The following is a 23340-nucleotide window of genomic DNA, read 5'->3' on the forward strand; positions in this document are numbered from 1 at the left end:
CTCAGCGATGGCTTCTCAGCAGGAATTTCGCATCTGGCTTGCACCAACCGCAGTGCTGACGTAAAATATCTTCAGTGGTAGACGGATCATGGGTTAGAGTCCCCTTGCCGTAAGGCTAACTGTGCTTTTCTTCTCCATTTAACGTAAATGTGGGTTAATTCCATCAAAAGTCTTCCACGAAGGCAAATTTCTTCCAATACTTGATCCAGGAGTTCCCTTGTCTTCTAGATTGGGTTCAAATTTACAAGGCTACCGAGTTGAACATTGGCAGTCGTAAACCCAAAAAAATGGGTCAGCTGTTCAATGACGGTTATGAGGTAAAAAGAGATAATACTCGTCTCTAAGTATTATGCGGTTATTTAGTAAACATTTTCGAAATTTGCAATATACTTATCTTGAAATAATACTAAAGAAAATTTTTATATTGGGGAAAGTTGCTACATATAAGCCTTTCACAGTTGCCAATCTCACTCCGTCTAATATTTAGAATGGTAACAAAACAACATTGCAAACTTTGTTCGTTTAATTTGCCAGCTTGTAAATAATTAGCTAAATGATCACCAGGAATTATATATTTCAGTAATTGTTTCTTAGATGGTTGCGCTCCATAACATCAAGTCAAAACTAAACATAAAATTACTACTTTAAACATACAAGAAAATGTTATCATATTTTATAGGTAGCGTTGCAAAGTTGCAGAAAATTCCATAAAATGTTTCCTTCGTCAAAAAAAAATTAAGAAATACGAACCTTTCTCCATCTGCGATTGAATTAAAAATCCGAAGTAATAAAAATCGAATAAACTTTTCAGCTTTTTTATTCCGAAACTTTTTAACACTGTTTCACATAGATACAAATCTTTAAATATATTATAAATATAAATAAATTTCTCTTCAGCAAATACGGAATAACAAAGTCTCACAAAATATATCAAACTTGGACACAATGTTTAAGATCTGCGCGTGAACTGTGAATGCTTATAAAATTTTATGGCTAGAACTAGATTTATACTATTTTCTACTCTCTGGAACAAGCTTCATTCTGAAACAAAATCAAAAGTAAATTACCTTTCTCGAATTTAAGATACTTTTAAAATAAAATAAGTTTAAGAACGAAACGACTCCACTTTTGATTGTTTCCTTTCGATAATCTTTTTTTTTTTTTCATTTTTACTTCTCGCACGCTATTGTTCAATAACTAAATGGTTGAATAACATCTTTCACAAAATGGCGTTTTTGAGTAAAATTTTCCATTAATCATAAAGAGAGAAGAATTGCTCCATGTCACGAAAAATGTTTTCGAATAGTTGTAAGAATCATTTATCACCGAAATCATATTCTGGTCGAAATCGATGCCAGATTTTTTTTAGAAATTTTAAGTTTTTATTGGGAGCGCAAATAAGTTTCCGCCGTCTTCTATCAAAAATTAGAAGTGTAATGTGAAGAAAACGTTAGATTATCTTTTATTCAAAGTATTCTCCATTACTAGACGCCACTATTTCCTGTATTTCTGGGAGCATTCGAGTACCACGGAGGAAGAACTTATCATCTATCGAGGATATCCACGTATTTATCCATTCTTTGGTTTTTTCAAATGATGTAAATTTCTGCTCAAATCATGTGGCAAGTGATATGAATAGGAATAGCAGTTTAATGTGAAAAAACGTTACATTATCTTTTATTCAGAGTATTCTCCATTACTAGACACCACTATTTCCCGTATTTCTGGGAGCATTCGAGTACCACGGAGGAGGAACTTATCATCTATCGAGGATATCCACGTATTGACCGATTCTTTGTTTTTTTCAAATGATGTAAATTTCTGCTCAAATCATGTGGCAAGTGATATGAATAGGAATAGCAGTTTAATGTGAAAAAACGTTACATTATCTTTTATTCAGAGTATTCTCCATTACTAGACACCACTATTTCCCGTATTTCTGGGAGCATTCGAGTACCACGGAGGAAGAACTTATCATCTATCGAGGATATCCACGTATTGACCCATTCTTTGGTTTTTTCAAATGATGTAAATTTCTGCTCAAATCATGTGGCAAGTGATATGAATAGGAATAGCAGTTTAATGTGAAAAAACGTTACATTATCTTTTATTCAGAGTATTCTCCATTACTAGACATCACTATTTCCCGTATTTCTGGGAGCATTCGAGTACCACGGAGGAAGAACTTATCATCTATCGAGGATATCCACGTATTTATCCATTCTTTGGTTTTTTCAAATGATGTAAATTTCTGCTCAAATCATGTGGCAAGTGATATGAATAGGAATAGCAGTTTAATGTGAAAATACGTTACATTATCTTTTATTCAGAGTATTCTCCATTGCTAGACACCACTATTTCCCGTATTTCTGGGAGCATTCGAGTACCACGGAGGAAGAACTTATCATCTATCGAGGATATCCACGTATTTATCCATTCTTTGGTTTTTTCAAATGATGTAAATTTCTGCTCAAATCATGTGGCAAGTGATATGAATAGGAATAGCAGTTTAATGTGAAAAAACGTTACATTATCTTTTATTCAGAGTATTCTCCATTACTAGACACCACTATTTCCCGTATTTCTGGGAGCATTCGAGTACCACGGAGGAAGAACTTATCATCTATCGAGGATATCCACGTATTTATCCATTCTTTGGTTTTTTCAAATGATGTAAATTTCTGCTCAAATCATGTGGCAAGTGATATGAATAGGAATAGCAGTTTAATGTGAAAATACGTTACATTATCTTTTATTCAGAGTATTCTCCATTGCTAGACACCACTATTTCCCGTATTTCTGGGAGCATTCGAGTACCACGGAGGAAGAACTTATCATCTATCGAGGATATCCACGTATTTATCTATTCTTTGGTTTTTTCAAATGATGTAAATTTCTGCTCAAATCATGTGGCAAGTGATATGAATAGGAATAGCAGTTTAATGTGAAAAAACGTTACATTATCTTTTATTCAGAGTATTCTCCATTACTAGACACCACTATTTCCCGTATTTCTGGGAGCATTCGAGTACCACGGAGGAAGAACTTATCATCTATCGAGGATATCCACGTATTGACCCATTCTTTGGTTTTTTCAAATGATGTAAATTTCTGCTCAAATCATGTGGCAAGTGATATGAATAGGAATAGCAGTTTAATGTGAAAAAACGTTACATTATCTTTTATTCAGAGTATTCTCCATTACTAGACACCACTATTTCCCGTATTTCTGGGAGCATTCGAGTACCACGGAGGAAGAACTTATCATCTATCGAGGATATCCACGTATTGACCCATTCTTTGGTTTTTTCAAATGATGTAAATTTCTGCTCAAATCATGTGGCAAGTGATATGAATAGGAATAGCAGTTTAATGTGAAAAAACGTTACATTATCTTTTATTCAGAGTATTCTCCATTACTAGACACCACTATTTCCCGTATTTCTGGGAGCATTCGAGTACCACGGAGGAAGAACTTATCATCTATCGAGGATATCCACGTATTTATCCATTCTTTGGTTTTTTCAAATGATGTAAATTTCTGCTCAAATCATGTGGCAAGTGATATGAATAGGAATAGCAGTTTAATGTGAAAAAACGTTACATTATCTTTTATTCAGAGTATTCTCCATTACTAGACACCACTATTTCCCGTATTTCTGGGAGCATTCGAGTACCACGGAGGAAGAACTTATCATCTATCGAGGATATCCACGTATTGACCCATTCTTTGGTTTTTTCAAATGATGTAAATTTTTACTCAAATCATGTGCCATCGACCGGAATGGGTGATAGGATTAGGAATAGAAGTTTAATGTGAAAAAACGTTACATTATCTTTTATTCAAAGTATTCTCCGTTACTAGACACCACTATTTCCCGTATTTCTGGAAGCATTCGGGTACCACGGAGGAAGAACTTATCATCGATCGAGGATATCCACGAATTGACCCATTCTTTGGTTTTTTCAAATGATGTAAATTTCTGCTCAGATCATGTGCCATCGACCGGAATAGGTGGTAATCTGAAAGGGCAAGGTCTGGCAAATACGGCGGGTTGGATAGGACTTCCCATTTGAGTGCTCTCAAATAGCAAAATCAATTTTCATGAAAAATTGACTTTCAATGTCTCTTGACTCCAGTTCATATGGAACCCAACTTCCTTGCTTTTAGATCATTCCCAACGATCTTAAACGATGTGAAATTGCTTGCTGAGTCACTTGCAATGTAAGAGCAAGTTCTTTTTGCGTTTAGGATGAATTCTTCTTCCAATTCATCTTCGTAAAATTTCCGCTTTCCACTGCGTTCTTTATCTTCTACGTCAATCTCAGAGTTTTCAAACTTCGGAAATCACTCACGACAACTTCTCTCATTTAAAGCATCATGGCCTTATGCTTCTCCAAGCAATCGATGCTCGTCAGCTGCAAAAATCAAAAGTTCCCGCAAATGATCCTTATTTGGCACACAACTTGGCATTTTTGCACAAAAACAATTACGTAATGCTTATACGGAATCACTAATACTTTAAGGTTATGTTGTTACCAGATGAACATACTTACAATAAGACATTTAACACCAGTCAATGTCTACATAACCTTCTGGTAGCGCCATCTTGTGACGAATGGCGGGAACTTATTTGTACACCCATTTAGTATTATTTACAATTTGACACGTTACCGCTATTGCTCAGCCAAACCTGCAGATTACACTGGGGAACAAATGTTAAGTGGTATTTATACAAATGCTGGATCTTGTCTGATTCGGGAGTGGAAGTTTTAAATCTGAACTTAGTTTTGATCCTAAAGCAGACGATTTTTTTTAAATGACATTTTTAGTCTATTTTTTGTTGAAATGAAATTTAAAAACGTTATATACAGCAGGGTATAGCGATGATACAACGACAAACAGAGTATTATACAACGACAACACAATTATATACAACGGCAGACTTCTAGGAGAGTTGGAGCATATCATCTGGAGTAAATTTGCATAAGAAATTATGCCCGGAAATGTCGTCATACGCCGTTAGAGCGTGACCAGTTCCGAAGCACAAGAAGAAACATATTAGGAATAGTAGGACGTACCCCTACTACTCCTATTTTTAGCTTATATTCCTTTACTATACTAGTAACTCCAACAATATTTCTATTGTGAAATTATAGGAATAATAAAACGCCCCCTAGCGGTATATGACGATATTTTTCGTCATGGTTTATTACGTAATTTTAATCATGTTGATGCTCCCTAACTCAGCTAGAAGCGTATAGCATCATTTATGCGACCTCCTCTTGTATATAAAGTTTTTCAACTTGTACGTTTCGGCAAAAAATGGACAAAAAATGCAATTTAGAAAGAAAAAAAAAACCGTAGCTTGGAGAAAAAAAAACCGATTACCGATTTTAAATTAGCGATTTGAAAATAGCCAAATCCAATGTTTTTCCTTTGTTATTTAGAAAAATCTGTTAAAGTGTAGAATAAAATGTTTTCCTCAATTTACCAAAGTAGTAGGGTATTAATCCAGGAGTTTGCTTGTCCTCTGGATTGCAGGGGTAATTGTGAGTCCAAGTCAAAATTCCGGAAAATTTCTTGAGTTAAAAAATTAAAAAAAAAATAGTTTAAATTGAAAAAAAATTTAAACAAGTTTTTTTTCCGTTTTCTCAGTATTTCTAATCTTACTTAAAATATATTTAAAATTTTACGCATACCTATACCATTTACACATACCTATGATGACTTTGAGAAGTAATTAAAATTTATAAATATGTCTTTCTTTCTTGGGTTTATGATTATAATAACTATTTATTCATAAAAAATGAATATTAATCCTGAATATAAGCTTATAAAGTATCTGGCTCTCCCTTACAAACAAATAAAATAAACTGTGTTTTTAAGTTTCACCTTTGAAAATTTGATTTCCGGCAATTTCTGTAATCAATGATTTTTTGAAACATCTGGACCTTCGATCTCCGGAAACTTCCGGATCACTGTTAGCGAAAAATCCAGAAATCCGGATTTTTTCCGGAGCACAATCAGCCGTGGGATTGGTTCAAGATTTCAAGGCTACGGAGTTGAACATTAGTAGTCGTAAACCTAAAATTGGGTCAGCTGTTCAACGGCGGTTATAAAATGAAATAAATTACATGTATCTATATTTATATATAAATATATGTATGAAATTCAAAATAGACGAACAATTTTCAAAAAACAAAAAAAATGTGCCCCTCCCCTCACGCTACGGCTATGATTGTAGGGAAGTGTAGTTACCTCATAGTTTTCAGAAACTGATTATTTCACAAAATACTTGATTTTTTAAAATTATATTTGCTCATAATAGGTACTTCGAACAATTACGAATTAAAACAAAAAATATTGCATTTCTTACTATAATTTTTTCATTCTGTGGCATGAACATACCAAGTCGAGGACTCCATGCTAGGTATATAAAGTAATTTTTGTTTAGTTTCTTTCTGGTAGGTTTTGGCCCTCAGATGATCACAGATTGTTATGACAGATATTAATCCGCGTACAAAATTAGATACAGGGTCTCTAAATTAGACAATAACTGATGGTGAGAAAATTTTTCTAAACGTATTAGTTCTTATAAATAAGAGAAATGCAATGATTTTTGCATTGGCGTGCAATAGGTGAGTTGAGTCCGTTACTAACGCATATTATTGAGATCAAATAATAAAAAAAATATTTTAAAGAACTAACCTCATTTCATTATTATCATTTTTATTAATTTTAATCATATTTATTCAGGTATCATATATGTTTACAAATTTTCATCATATTTGTATAATCTATATTTTTCTATGATACACCAAGAAAATATTTTTTGGCCAATGGCCACAGGCTTGACACTCGTTATTCAAGCATCAGTAGGGTAGATTTGATGGCCATTCTTTCAGGGGCATCATATTAGGTAGACCAACGTTGCTCCCACAATAACGACAGATAGTACTGAGAATGAAATAACACCATGCCGTGTCCGGGATTCGAATCTAGGACCTTTCTGTTGTGAGGTTAGCTCCTTTAGCTCTGCACAGTTCGGCTGGCACTTCGCGAAACTTAATTGTTATTATTCCAGCATTTTATTTTGTAGGAATCTGCAACTGCTTTGGTAAATAAGTAAGTAAATATTCTATCAAGATCAGGATTTTATCAGGATGAGGTCAGCTCCCTGACCACTACATAGTCCGTACGGCCATCAAGAAAATATGAGTCATTCTAAAATACGGAGCACCACCATATATAACATTTTTGATAATTACGTGGTAAGGTTTTTTGAGTAGCGAAATAAAACAATTTTTAATCTTTTTTCACTTTTACAAAAAGTTGTCAGTCACACAAGTTTACTTAACATATTGCCATCAGGCCTCACTGAAAAAGCAGTTCCTAATTTTTCAATAAAATAAAGTTTTTTTTTCGTTTTTTTCTTTACTTATTCATGAAGGATGGTTTTTACTTTGTTTTTGTATTTCTTGATCGTTGACGTGAAGAAATATTTCTGAGGTGGAAAAAAAAAGCGAAAGAGGAGGTCTGTTTCAAAGCTTATAAATATGATAAATTCTTTCAAAATGTTTAGAAAATCTGTCAGGTTAGATATAAAGTTTGAGTGTGATGAATTGTATCGCTTCGTTTTTTTTTTATATTTCTTTTTTTTTTACCTTATACTCGCACAAAAAAGTTTTCAAATATAGTTAATATTCTTGTTTAATTTTGCATTTTCCTCATCTAATTTTATAGGGGGTTATGTACTACGGGGTAGCTACTAAATATTGTAACACTAAAAAAATAGGAATTAGTTTTAATCATTTGGTAAAACAATTTCTCTCTCAGTATTCCTGTGATTGGCTCTTTCTATAACTGCAGACGATCTTTGTTTAAGGCAAAACATTTAGAATAAATTTAAATGGAATCAAAAAGGTTGATGGCTAAACAGCTTTTCGATTGTGTATTTTCTGCTGAAAAATTCTTTAAGCAATTAAAATCTCTTGAGCTTAATACAACATTTATATATATTCGAAAATTTTTTTTATGGTAAACTTCCATTTAGAATGTTCATCATATTTGTGTATTTATCATTTTCTATTTTATATCTATACAACAAAAGGATGCGATATTTGTAACAGTATTTTGTAGCCACCCTGTAGAGTATATTTCGTAAGCATATGAACATTTTTGAAAATAATAAAAATCAAAGATTTAGAGTTTTAGCATTTAGAAACATTTTATGGAGGCAGAAACTACATGTTTTTATCACCAATAAATGCAAGCGTGTTATAAGCCAATTTCATTTTATTTTATTACCAGTGATGAATGGACAACTCAATTCTGAATTTACGACTATCAATTACAACTATGTTTAGTTCCAGCGCTTTGTGATTTTTTACCAAACCCAGAAGACAAAGGAACTTCTGGATCAAGAATTACGGTGACTGGTTTTCGTGGAGAACTTTTATTATGGAACTAACCCACATTTGCGTTGCACGAAAACCTTCATCGGTTAGTCCGACAGCAAGGGGATTCTAAGCCATGATTCTTCTATCACTGAAGATATTTTACGTCATCATCGTGGTAGGTTTAAGCAGGGAGAAAAAATTGTATCAACCAGCCACCGCTGGGATTTAAGCCTGGGTCTCCTCATTGAGAGGCGAACGCTCTATTCCCTGAGCCCCCGTGACTATTTTTAACCATATTCAAACTTTTGAGAATAATAAAACACAAAGATTTAGAATCGAAATATTTAGAAACATTATAGAGGCAGAAACTATTTGCTTATAACAATGATAAACACAAGGCTGTCATAAACAAATTTTATTTTATGTTATTATCGGCGTTGATAATGACGCATTTTGGAGTTCATGACTATCAAAGTTGCAATCCTTGTAAGTCAGAGATGAAACCATGTAAGTCAAAGCCTTGTAAGTCAAAGTTGCAAGCCAGAAGTCAGAGATCAAGCATTGTTATAAATTTAATAAAGGACTTTTTAGTTGGAACTAACCCTCATTTGATGTTATTCGGTGAGGAAAACCACGAAAATATCCCGCTTTAGCCCAGCAGCAAGCAGATTTTAACCCATGAGCAGTCTACCACTGCGGATATTTTACACCAGCAACGTTGTCTGAGCTAGCTGGGAGCAGAATACGTAACGAATATTCTATCGTTCTCTCTAATAAATCAGAAAGCCACCATGGTAGGTAATATTCACTAAATAAATCACGAATTATTATCATTATTTCATCCATCGTTGAATAGGATAGAGAGGGTTTAAAATAGAACTCTGAATAAATATCAGAAACTTCCTCGACGTTTCGAAAGATTGGCCGAATGGAAAATAATCTAAATAAAAGCCTATTCGTAACTATAGACGACTACTACTAATTTAAATACTCAATTTCAAAAGATACCTTTGTCGTAATTCTAAATAGAATATTCTCTCAAATGGAATAATTCTCGTCCAGAAATTTTGCTTTATGCTTGCCCGATAATGATAAATTTTCAATGCGTCTGATGTAAAATTACCAGAGAGCATATTTTACATTTGAGGCTTGATGATTATTAAGCGATAAAATATGCATTCATTCAAATTTAATAGATATGAAAAATATTTTTAGGTGGATTGATTGCAATTATAATGGTATCTATTTGAAATGGCCCTAAGCAATTGTGTGGAAAATGTTATTTCATTCTCTGGGCTGCAACGCTAGCATTGCATGTATGTTTTAACTTCTTTATGTTAGTTTAGCGTAAATAAAAATATACTAAGTAGAATATTTTAAATGTAAACACAGGTAAAATAATACCTAGCCGGACTTATTGTCTTATGAGAGTAGGTGTTGAAGGAAATTCTCAAGATTCTAATTAGGAGTAAATATCATCAACCCCTTGGGGACGGGTGATTCAGAAAAGCATTCGTACAAAATCAGGATCAGGACGTAATTAAATAAAAAACGGTAACTTAAATGTAGTCGTTTCTAATTTGACAGACTTTCTTTGCTTTTTCTTTAATTACTGTTAGTTTAATCATATATATAATCAATGATAATTCAAAGTATAACTAAATAGTTTTATTTTGAACAAAAGTAATGGTGAATTAAATAAATCAAACAATTATAACTCCGCCCACAAATAAACTGCTAAAGAATTACTTTGATTACCAGTTTTATCTTTTAACCTTGGATGATACGGTTTCATGCTGGCACGTATTTGTGACAGTCGGCGCGAAAGGGATAACATTCTTAAAATATCATCTTCGATTATTCTGTCTGATTTTTCTGTTTTGATAAACTCTGTCTGGCTGTTTTGAGGATGTCTACACGTCATTGTGCCATAATTTACTTAAACTGATGACATAATTTATGTGGCTTGGCATAATTTATTAAAACTACGACATTTTATAACGTGTGTTTCTGAATAACTCCGAAGATAGTTTCACAGTATTAAACAAAATTCTAAAAATTGGAAATAACATCAGTGCCTGATTTATTTTGTTTTGATAAACTCTGTCTGGCTTTTTTGAGGATGTCTACTCGTCATTGTGGCATAATTTACTTAAATTTATGACATAATTTATGCGGCTTGGCATAATTTATTATAACTTATGACATTTTATAACGTGTATTTCTGAATAACTCCGAAGATAGTTTCACACTATTAAACAAGATTCTAAAAATTGAAAATAACATCTGTGATCAATGCCTGATTTATTCTGTTTTGATAAACTCTGTCTGGCTTTTTCGAGGATGTCTACTCGTCATTGTGGCATAATTTACTTAAACTTATGACATAATTTATGTGGCTTGGCATAATTTATTATAACTTATGACATTTTATAACGTGTATTTCTGAATAACTCCGAAGATAGTTTCACAGTATTAAACAAGATTCTAAAAATTGGAAATAACATCAGTGCCTGATTTATTCTGTTTTGATAAGCTCTGTTAGGCTATTCTGCGATTGTCTACTCGTCGACACTCTGCATGACATCTTATAATTTAATTACCGACGAAGATTAGTATTGAACGATCAACGAGTAGACATTCTCCGGATGTCTACTCGTCGACGTACTACATCCCAGATAGCAAAATAGGGTTTATTTTCACTCAGCAAAAACCTTTCACTGTAAGCCTAAGAAGGTTTTTATGCGGTTTACGTGTAAACCTTCTAATCTTAAAACTAGATCTGTGACAATCTACTCTATTCTACTCACATTACCCTAATCCAAAACCATGGTAAACAATCTTCTATATAAAAACCTTAAATCGAAGTTGTCTTAGGGTTTTCATGCGTGAAAAAAATCTTTGAAGGAAACTAGTCTTTAGATAAAAATAATTTTAAATCTAGGTAATTATAAAGGTTTCTTTTCGCAACGTCTTGTATGCTCACCTAAAATCCACCTTGTCATGAAATTCTAATGGACAATGCAATTTGATCCTATCGCTAGTGTGACGTCAGCTAACACGTCATTTCGACCTAAGTGACCATTTTACAAAAATGACGACACTTTTTAAAAAAAAGCTTTAAAAATAATTTTTTTAAACTATTTTAGGATGAAAGGTTTGAAACTGCAATATTTTTGCTTGCCGTAAGGTTACATGCTTTCAGGGATGATATATAAATTAACTTATATCAACACTTTACTGTGTGCATTTCTGAATAACTCAATAATATTGAATGAGAATCTTAAATCTGAGAATAACAATTTCGATTATTTTGCCTGATTTACTCTAATTTGATAAGTTCTGCCAGACTTTTCTGCTGATGTCAACTCTACGACGTACTGCATGACATCATACAGATTAACTCATGCCAAAACTTTACTACCAGTATTTCAGCATTCCACGTGCATTCTCTTATCCTTGCGGTATTCTCTTGTCAAACGAAAGGTGCTCTTTCCTGACTTTATGCAAAAAGTAGTCCAAAGGCTAGCGAACTTGGCTTTACGAAAGGTCATTAGAAACAACAACAAATATTCTATGTTTATATCTACAATCGAGCTCGATAAGCTTTAATCAAACGAAGGGACGTATGAGGCACAAGTAAAATCAGCAAACCATTGTTAGATTGTCTTCTTGGTCACACACTAACCTTTGCTGTTACCCACATTTATATAAACAAAGATATTCATTGGCATTTTTTTGTGTATTTCCTGAAGTTAATAGTAGATGGCAGCATCAATCATGGGTAAGAAAATAAATTTCCATCGATATTTTCTATCGACAATTAAGCTAATGGAAAATATGAAGATTGCAAATTAAATAGTGGCAACTTAACCTTGAAACTCACAGAAGGGCGGGCATTCGCAAATGGGATATGGGAGCGGTGAGGTGGCGCTGTTGTCGATGTGTAGAGTGCAAAAAACAATCGATCTGCTTAGAAGGGTAGTTGTTGTGTGGCGTTAAAGTGAGGAGTTTCGTTTCCATCGCTCTAAAGCATGTTTTCAAAAGATGATCAGCGGTCGTGGCTTAAAATCGAGGCTGCCCATGGCAAAAATGCAACAGAATGCTATCGAGGATTAGTGGAAGCCTGTGGCGCAAATGCTTTACCGTATGGGACAGTAGCACGATAGGTTCAAGCATCTCGTCTTTTTTCGTCATTAAGCCTTTTGAAAACATGCTTTAGAGCGATGGAAGCAAAACTCCTCACTTTAACGCAACATAACAACTACCCTCCTAAGCAGATCGACTGTTTTTTGCACTCTACACATCGACAACAGCGCCACCTCACCGCTCCCATGTCCCATTTGCTCATGACCGCCCTTCTGTGAGTTTCAAGGTTTAGTTGCAACTATTTAATTTGCAACCCTCGTATAAATCTCACGACCTTAAAAGGGTTAATATGTAAGTTTAAATGAATGATTAAATGTGAAAATGTTGGTAGTAGCAGTTTATATAATTTCCGAATAATTTCTAATAAAAGAAGTACTTAGAAAACGGAAACTAATCTTGTGATATATGTTCGCTTTATTTATGATCTGTTTCATTGTGAGGCATAATGAAGTTTTAAATCATTTACCTGGCCCAGGAGATAAGGGAGTTTCTTCATCCTTAGGCTGGGCGGGATCATCTTCGTCTGGAGGATTAGCAACTACAAAAAAAATATTAAAAAAAATAACTAAAAATTCCAGAAATTTTTTAAAACAGGTTTAATTATGCGCTTAAACAGATTTTCAAAATAATCCTGTTTCTAAAATAGATATTATTATTTGTATTTCTCCCTTTAAAAAATATTTTTGAAGTAAAAAATGAAATTTAATAGAAATTTTAGGTATTATGTAAAATCGCACATATGTGATATACGTTCTAAAAAATTGTAAAATATTTTATATGATATTAGTATAACAAACAGTACAAAAGAAAAACTTCAAATTAAAATTAAGGTATATTTTCTGCCATATAAATTTAAAAAGTAAACATTAACTAATCACCTCAGTAAAAATGATATTAAAAAGAATTTTTCATGATCGTATTATTCTCTTTGTTTAATATTGCTAAATCATACTGGCTTACAATAGGACAGAAAATACACATGTTCCGTAACATTCATTTCTCTAAAATCAAAGTGTACCCTTTCCCTTTGAATGAAAAAATACTCCCAATGTATATAATAATATAAATTATTCAAGACACGTATGTAAATAATTATAAATTAATTATTAAAATCAGTGTGACTAATGTTTAGAAAAACTTAAAAGGAGGTAACAAATATATCATGAAGCTGTTGAAAGTTTTAAGAGATTTCATTTAACTTTAACCGTTTACATGCCAATGTGCTAAAAACGGAACAAGGACTTAGAGTTTAAATTTAATGAACAATAATATTATTTTTCATACATTTGAATGTTACATTAAGAAGAATTTTTTGCATTTAGTTTAATACCATTTCCGTAATTATTTGATTTTTTTTATAAATTTTAGAAACTTGACATAATTTGTAAAATTTTATCCTGCTTGTAACATAATTTACCAAAATTCCAATGATTACAAGCTTTTAAATGGATAATATTACCACCTGTCCTGCATTAGATTCGAAATTTTATTTTAAAATTTTAAAGAGATAATGCTAGTTTTAGAACTTAATGTTCTATTTTTGGAACATTGGCATTTCAAGGGTTCCATTTTTAGATTTCAAGTGATGCATTAGATTATGTTGTGTGCATTTTTCATTCAATTTCTATTATGGCAATTATTTAAGAAAAATAATTATGTTTTAATGGAAAAAGGCGTAATATAATTTAAATGGATAATATTACCCCCTGTCCTGCATTAGATTCGAAATTTTATTTTAAAATTTTAAAGAGATAATACTAGTTTTAAAGCTTAATGTTCCATTTTTGGAACATTGGCGTTCCAAGGGCTCCATTTTTAGATTTCAAGTGATGCATTAAATTATGTTATGTGCATTTTTCATTTAATTTCTATTATTGCAATTATTTAAGAAAAATAATTATGTTTTAATGGAAAAAGGCGTAATATACGTGCTTAGATTCAACTTCTTTTGCCATGAATTTGCGGGTGGCTGATAACAGAATGATAGAATACTTATAAAGAACAAAATATTCTTTTATACTCGGTGTTTTTTCTCTTTTGTGGAAATTCTAACGATTAAAAAGAAATTCATTCTAATAAGAACTTTCACGTGGCTGTAATACATTTTTGAGTTACATGACATTGATAGAGATAAATTGTAACTTCTAAAGAAGAATTTTCAATGAGTTCCTAGCAATGGTATAGTATAGATTCTCGCTGTTAATAGATTTTTTATTTCTGATTCTTGTGATTTATTTCACTTCTGTGATACAATTTTTGTTACAGAGAGAGTTAAAGAAAAGTGTGGTCTTTTTATAACTGTCTTTATTTACTAATTTTGCGTCCTCTTAGCTCCAAGTCTGAGAGATGCGGAACGATGCAACCAAGAATAGCCTTATTAGAAAGATTTTCTGATTCATATTTGGGAGATCTAGATATTTGTCAGCTAGAACCTGATGAACCTGGAGTTTTAATTTATACGAAAAACATAGGGGGGAAATTAGAACCTGTTATACCCTTCTATACCTGTAGAATATATTGTAGTAATATGGGAGAAGATGAATTGGAAGTCAAATCCTAGAGTCAAGCGCAAATAAAAACAAAAAAAGTGAAAGCTCAATTATAAAATCGAATAAAAACATTAAATTTGAGAATATCCTAGGTTTGGAATATCCCTGATTGACTGAAAACTGCAAAAAATAATTACTAATAAAAATCGAAATATATAATAGCTATTTAAGTTAGTAAATTTTTCCTGCATATTTCTTTATAGGAATTACATACATATGCAGGATTGTCTGCTCAATTTAGGGTTATAGACCTTTGTCAAATAGAAGGACAGATAGCACAATGCAGCGAAAAACAGCACGTAGATACAGCCAGGGTTACAGTGAGATTCGAGCCCGCAAGTATACACACCATACGCGCCGTAATAGAGATTATATCCGACGTGTATTTACGACAAACGCTCATAACTGTTGAATTGTCACTAAATGTACGTCGAGTGCAAACTTATTAAATATATGGACTAATTACTTTGTTAAAAATGAGATCTTTTAAGTTCTAAAAGAATTATTTTATGTTACATGGTATATTTCGGAAAATAGATGGATTTAGTTGACTCGAAAAAACAGCGCAATAGATGCAATTCAAATGCAGTAAAAAGTACTATTGATGTTCAATAAATAAGGAGAAAAATGCGTTTCATTTGTCAAATGCTCAAGCATTCGAACAAATTCAGATTTTCAGGTACTTAGAAGAAGAAACGAAACAAGTTTAGCGGTGATTTGAAACAATGGCCATTTTCTTTTGTCTTGTCATTCGTTTGTTTGACGTTTTTCTGTCAAAGAAAAAAAAAAGAAGTGATGGAAAATCATTACTTGGAAAATGCAATGTCGAAGTTTTAAAACAAAATGATTTGTGTTTTCAGTTTTCTTTAGGCTCAGGCTATCTTTGTGGGGGATTTATTTTAAAGTTAGCTTATTACTCTAGATGATATTTATTATTGCCTTTGTAGAAAGTTATCCTACGAAAATATAGGTTATAACATTGCCTACAGGTATACGACAGAATTATGGAAACATTTTGATACTATTTCTGCTCAAACTATCTTTCTTAACCCCTTGGGGACGGGTGATTCAGAAAAGCATTCATACAAAATAAGAATCAGGATGCAATTAAATAAAAACGGTAACTTAAATGTAGTCGTTTCTAAATTTGACAGACTTACTTTGCTTTTACTTTAATTATTAATAGTTTAATCATATATATAATCAATGTTAATTCAAAGTATAACTAAATAATTTTATTTTGAACAAAGTAATGGTGAATTAAATAAATCAAACAATTATAATTCCGCCCACAAATAAACTGATAAAGAATTACTTTGATTACCAGTTTTATTTTTTTACCCTGATTGATACGGTTTTATGCTGACACATATTTGTGACAGTCGGCGCGAAAGGGTTAAGGAAACAAATGGTATGGAAGATTTTGTATGGAAATATTGCTGACACAATTTGAAAGATTGTGCTTAAAGCTTTCAGAAATGGTGTCATTTTTACAAGTGCTAAATTTGAAGCCACCAAAATGAGAGAAGGAAGTTAAAAACTACTTTCTTTTTTTCAATGCCACTATGATTAAAAAAACATTATAATATAAATATTGTAATCATATAGAATGATTTCAAAATCGTTGGTATTATAGCCAGATTGAATACGATATATATACATATTAATCAGGGGCACAACATAATGAGGTGCAACAATATGTCCGCCATTTCTTTTCTGTCGGTAACGCTTGTATTTGGTGCTCATGGGTGAAAGCCCTTATATAGCAAGACGGAAAAGAGAAAAACCTGGTACGTAAAACATTTCATTCCAGCATTTTTTTCGAAAAAAAATGAAATATCTGTAACTATCAAGATTTCTTTTATAATTCTGGCATATATATATAAAACTGCTTCTTTTCCAAGATAAAGTAGATATTGTTGAAAAATTTAAAAAAAGAATAAGTAAACTCCTCCCCAAAACTAGCTATAACTGAAATGGTTTTACTACCAGCCTTTCCTCTTTTCCGTCTCGCTTTCACCCCTGTTGGTGCTGTAAAGTTATAACAAATTGCCAATTACATACCTGCCAACTTGTACGATCGCTTAAGCAAGATTTTACAAAGTGATAGTAAAATAACAATTAATTTTGGAAGAATTTTCTAAAAAGAAAACTATTAAGACATCTATAAACATAATTAGCCGCTATGTGAGTAATTACGTGGGTATGTAAGCCACTATGTATATAACTACCACTATGTGAGTTTTTGGAAGAAAAAATAAACATACAAGTTAATTGTTCCATAGGAGCTAATTTTCAAGGCAAGTATGAGGTATTATTTAATTTATAATTCATGGTTTAGAATACTGCACGATTTAAAATGTATACATTAATATAATGTATGATTTATTAAATATAGAATAAATGTTTTAATAAAAATATATAATCTTAATAAAGTTGCTTAAGAGTTATATTCTTACTAGTTTCATAAAATTGTTACTTATGCTTGTCAAGAGTTAATTATAACTTTTTAAATAACTATGATTAGAATTTAAATTAAATAAAAATGAATAACCTAAATAAATAAAGATTTTAATAACACATATTCTAATTTAATTAAACTGTTATTTCTGCTTGTTAAATATTAATTATGTGATTTTAAGTAACTAAAATAATTTTTTTTTCAAATTAAAACAATTTAATGCTTAGCTTTGTTTTTAAGTTAAAAGCACATCGTAAAAAACACGTATTATGCTAAACTAAGCAAAGAAATAAAATTATGCTTTTTGTTTTAAGAAATAATTTTGCATTTAAAATAACAACAAGACATATCAAATAAAAATTTTATAAATAGAAGAAACCTTGAGAAACAAATTTTGTTAAGACAATATTTCAAAACTGCGAATGCAGATGAAAATATGAAAAACAAAAACCCTCTCAAACGCAAAAGAAGGTATTTAGAAGAAGAAAAAAAGATGTTTGCAGAAACAAGTAATCCGCTTAGTTTCGAAGTTATTCTATCCTTTAAAGTCACTATTGTTGAAATATTCTAAAAGAAACTAATATCGGTAACATGGCATTTTTGCTCTGGAGATAACAAACCATTTTTCAGTTCACTGAATAAAAAAAAAAGGATTTGTTACTAAAAACAAGATTACCAAACATTTTCTATCCACAAACACGTCTCTCAAGGGTAAAAAACACTGCACAATAAATTCGAATCGAAAGAAGCATATATATGTGTATAATATATATACATATATATGGTGATTTTGTATGGTTTTTGTAATTTATTGCTTTCGACTTACATATTTGCAGGAAAGGGTTGGGAATTGAATTTCGATATAGATATTTTAGAAATTGAAATATCTATTTGATGCTTGTCAAAAACAATTCCATGCTCTTTTTAAGGATAATGTCTTCCGTTAAATTATTCGATTACTATAAAGTTCTATGAGAGAAAATTCTTAAATCATTTCATCTCCTTTCAAACAAAAACACTATGTAAAATTTATGCATCAAAAATTACATCTCACGGAGATTTGTCTCAAGTAGAGTCCCTATATTTTATGCAGTGAGAGAGTAAAGACATACGGGTAACAGTCTGGGATTGGCAGAGAGCGGAAATGAAACGAAACAAAATTTTTTTTTTTACTCAACTTAGAGTGGTCGATTTAGTATTCGATCTAGTTCATTTGATAGCAAATGAATAAAAAAACTAATGGACTGTATTTCAATTTTATTTTCATTAGTGCTACGATCACGCTATTTGATCAACAACCAATTTTCAACTGTTTTGGGTTACAAAAAATGGTGGCGAGGAAGCTAAGTTAAAGGATGCCAAATTGGCGCGATATTTCTGAGATATTGAACAGTATGCATTTTTTCTTTGTTTTACAAATTAATTTGAACTATTCAAAGTATTTTACATACGCAAAAGCAAGGATAAATAATCCTATATTTTGTAAAATAATCGGCTATTAAAAATCTTATAATAAATACACTTGACATTTTATCAAGTCATCTGTGCTATCGCATGCTAAATAATAAGTGAAATATTTGGTTAAACGTTAGTTTCCTTGATTCAAACTTATTTTTAGTAGAAAATTTTGCAAATGAACTGAAAATTAAGTTATATTCTTCCATTTAAAGAGGTCAATAAAATAACTAACAGTTTGCGCAACTTAGGAACAATTTGGCGTATCATTTGACTGGTTTAAAAAAATTAGCTCAGTACAGTTAACATAATGTTGGAGTAAGAAAGAGAAGTTTGAGAGAAACTTCGCTAAAAGTGGTAACCAGTCAGATAAATTTCAATTTGGCAGCCCCAAACTTGACAATTTTGAAGTTCCCTAACGATGTTATATATAGGGACTCTAGTCTCAGCATTTCTCATTTGATTGTTCAACCTCAAATTTACACAGTTTGTAAAAATGTTACAAATAGAAGTTAAAAAGCTTAAAGTTAAGCGAAATCAAAGCACTAATCTTCACAAGTAAGAAAAAAAAGTATATATAATTATTTTGGCATTTACAAAATGCAAAATAATTGAAAAAATACTAAAATATATCTAAAAAAAGCATTGCAAATCGTACAATATCACGAAAGCACACGCAATATAACTAAAGTTTATAATTTATATTTATTATTTTTTTTTATTTAATTTAGTAATGATCAGAAAATGATAAAATTGTTAGTCAAATAAAGTTTTACATTGTTTTAATGCATGTAATTGTAATATAATTGCAAATTGAATTTATGCAAATTTAAATAAAAAAAATTTTTCCAAAAATATTTTAAGGATAAACGAATTTTTAAGAATATTATGTTTTGTTTTAAATGTGGATTTCATAATTTGAAACTCTATAGTTTAAGACGATGCAAAAATAGTTATAGCTTACGTTTCAAACTTCTGTGGATAACTCTGAACTAAAATAACTTCTGTGGATAACTCTGAACTAAAATAACTTCTGTGGATAACTCTGAACTAAAATAACTTCTGTGGATAACTCTGAACTAAAATAACTTCTGTGGATAACTCTGAACTAAAATAACTTCTGTGGATAACTCTGAACTAAAATAACTTCTGTGGATAACTCTGAACTAAAATAAGAATAAATAAATACAAAATGCTTTTTCTTTGCATTGAATTTTCTTCTGTTAAATGACTTTTACAATTTCGTAAAAAAAGGTTTTATTTGCTTGAAAAAGTTCCAGAAACATAATTAAAAATTAAAATTAATTTTAAAGGGTTCATTAGACTGAACTATTAGGTCTATATTGCTTAAATCAAAGCTTCATTCACTTCAAAATTATGCAAATTAGAAATAACAGTAGATGTTTCAAGCGCTCAAAAACAGGTGCCCATTTTCAAGACTCGCCAGACGTGAATAAGAAGGAACAAAAATGATTTGAATTATAAAATGTAAAGTAGTCAATAAAAAAAAAGGGAGAGGAACAAAGATAAAAAAAAATCACAAAGAAAAAAGAACAAGAAAAACTACAGACTTTAAGAGATAACTAAACTTTAGATAAAACTAAGACTTAAAGAAATAAATACGGAATTATCCTGAATGCTTTAGAGATTATTTAATTTCACGTTAGTTTCTCAAAATTTTCCTTTATGTTAGAAATTTTGTAATGTTTACCATATTTTGAGAAATTTTCAAGATAAATGCCAAACATTATTAATATCTACAGTTTTTTTTAAATCGGTTAAAACTAAATTTTCTAAAAAAATATTTATAATTATTACATTAAAATTATTATTATGAAATATTATTATTATTATATATTATTTTAAATATTTTTATGAATTATTATAATTATTATATATTATTTTAATTATTTTTATTAATTATTATAATTGATATATATTATTTTAATTATTTTTAGGAATTATTATAATTAATATATATTATTTTAATTATTATTATGAATTATTATAATTAATACCCTTATATATTATTATTATTAGACATTATTATAATTATTTTAAATTATTATATTTATTATTATATATTATTATAAATTATTAGAAAATTGTACAAAAATTATCTCGGTTACTTTTATAAAGGTCAACGTACAAAATATATTGCAGAAAAATCTTTACAAAAATGCCTTTTATTCATAAAAGTACATTTTTACTTTAAAACTGCACTTTAAGCGCACTATTTGATTTAACCAAAAAATGAGCAGCTAAAAGTAAATAAAAACCAAGTTTAAGAGAATCTAAAATATAAATAAACTAGACTTTGAAGGAAATTAATACGAAGTTATAAAAAAAGAAAGAAATTTAAGACAGTCGACGACGGAAGTAACTAACAAAAAACCGGAAATCAATTTTTCCCAGTTCTTAGAAGAAAAATGAGATTCGACTCTTCGAAACGAAAAGAGAAAATGATTTTTTTTTCTTGTCGATAATTTCTATCCTTTCAAACTCAATAACGTTGTTTACCCAATGGTAGATAGAAAAACAAAAATATACTTTAGGTTGATTAAAATTTTCTCAGAATTATTTTTGTAACGAAACTCATTGTCTGTAATTCCAATAATTCTTAGTTATTTCTAAATGTCATTCCTTCATTATGCCGAGGGAGATAATTAACGCGTTTGAGATTGAATTAACGGATAAAGTTTTACTTTTTATTCTGTGGTTAGCTTTGAATGTCTTCAAAAATATTCGAATCAGAATAGTATTTACCGTTAAGCGCCTATATTTTCGGCCTAGTATTCACGTCGTGATTTTGATATCAAATTAAACTTGCTAGATTAGTGCAGATAATAGATGAAGGGTAGAAACAACAAAATCAAAATTTGTAAAAAAAAAAATCCACAAAAATTTCTTTAGAGATAAAAATTTTAAGATTACAAATGGTCAAAATTTATAAAAAATCGACTAAAGGTTTCATCAGAAATGAAAATGTCAAGGTTACAAGTGATCAAAAAAATTTGTAACAAATCGACAAAACGTTTGTTCAAAAATGAAAATTTCACGATAATAGTGGTCAAAATGTAAAAATAATAGACTAAAATTTTCTTCAGAAATGAATATTTTAAGATTACAAGTGATATAAAGTTTTATTGTTTCTCGAATTTCGATCAAATTTTCGTTTCTGCCATTTAAGTTTACATATATTTTAAAGTAATGTAAAATTTTGAGTATTTTATATTTCAAAAATGTTCGGATCATCATTAAGTCATAATATCATACAAAGAAATAAATACTGATAAAAACATTACCTTTAAATAAATGAATTTTAAAAGTTTGGGCAAAGATTTTAAAAGTTTATTTGAAGCGAATCAAACATAGGTGCTCATTTCCAAGACATGCCAGGTGTGAATGTAAAGAAACAAAAATGATTTGAAATAAAAACCTAAAGATGGCTACGAAAAATGGAAAAATGAACTTTAAAACTAATAATAAAATAGAACATGAAATAAAACATGAAAAACGGAAATGACTAACAGAACAACAAAAAAAAAATCACAGTTAACGAAAGGCAAATCAGGGTAAAATGAATTTCCATGCGTTATGAAGGGTTGGTGAGAAACTAATGTCGTTAACAAGGGAATCAGCATTCAAATGAACAATTCCTGGGCATCAAGATGAATTGATAATAAATAAATGTAGCAACTAATCTGCAACAGAAGGAGTACTACATTTCAAAAACAAGTTTTCTTTGATACCCTAATAGATGTATTGAAAATTTAAAAAATGTAGCTACTAATTTCGGACAGAAGAAGTATTAAATTTCAAAAATAAGTTTTTTGTGATACACCCTAATAGATGTCAAATGTAGTAAAAAACCATATTCTTCAGCTGAAGGCTCTTTCTTTTATTCAAACTATAAACAGGAAGTTATTAGTATTAGAATAAAAAAATATTGCTCATTGTAATTTTAATTAAACTTCTATCAAAAACTTCCATTATTTTTTGCAACGACAAACGCCGTATTTAATCATAATTCCAGGAAAATACACGATCTAGATTGTTTGTTTGAAGAAAAAAAATGTAAGTCCATTAGCTATTCGAATATGCACAGCATTTTGTGTCGAGGTAATCAAAAATTCCATCATTATTTTAGCGCAGTATATTTTCCCATTAGACACGTTTCGGACGATAAAAAAAGTAAATATAATCATAATTAAGAATATATTGCTTTTTCTTTGTAAGATATTAAATAATGAAGCATTTCGCGTTCATTATTTGTTTTTACTTCATCTTAAATCTTCATTTAAATCATAATGCTTTGCAGTT

At 30.5% G+C, this 23340-nt stretch overlaps 1 protein-coding gene across 2 annotated transcripts in view; it reads right to left on the minus strand.

The window, feature by feature from the left end:
- The window catches only part of LOC107451545 (dual specificity calcium/calmodulin-dependent 3',5'-cyclic nucleotide phosphodiesterase 1), a 600146-nt gene that overhangs the window by 97608 nt on the left and 479198 nt on the right, over nt 1–23340 (minus strand). For both annotated transcript variants that reach the window (XM_043042289.3, XM_043042288.3), the window contains exon 2: nt 13019–13090. In XM_043042289.3, the coding sequence (XP_042898223.1) occupies nt 13019–13090 (72 nt within the window). The remainder of the gene's footprint in view (nt 1–13018; nt 13091–23340) is intronic.

The sequence above is a fragment of the Parasteatoda tepidariorum genome, chromosome 9 (genome assembly GCF_982258835.1).
Source record: "Parasteatoda tepidariorum strain Cologne lab strain chromosome 9, Ptep-v5.0, whole genome shotgun sequence".
NCBI lineage: Eukaryota > Metazoa > Arthropoda > Arachnida > Araneae > Theridiidae > Parasteatoda > Parasteatoda tepidariorum.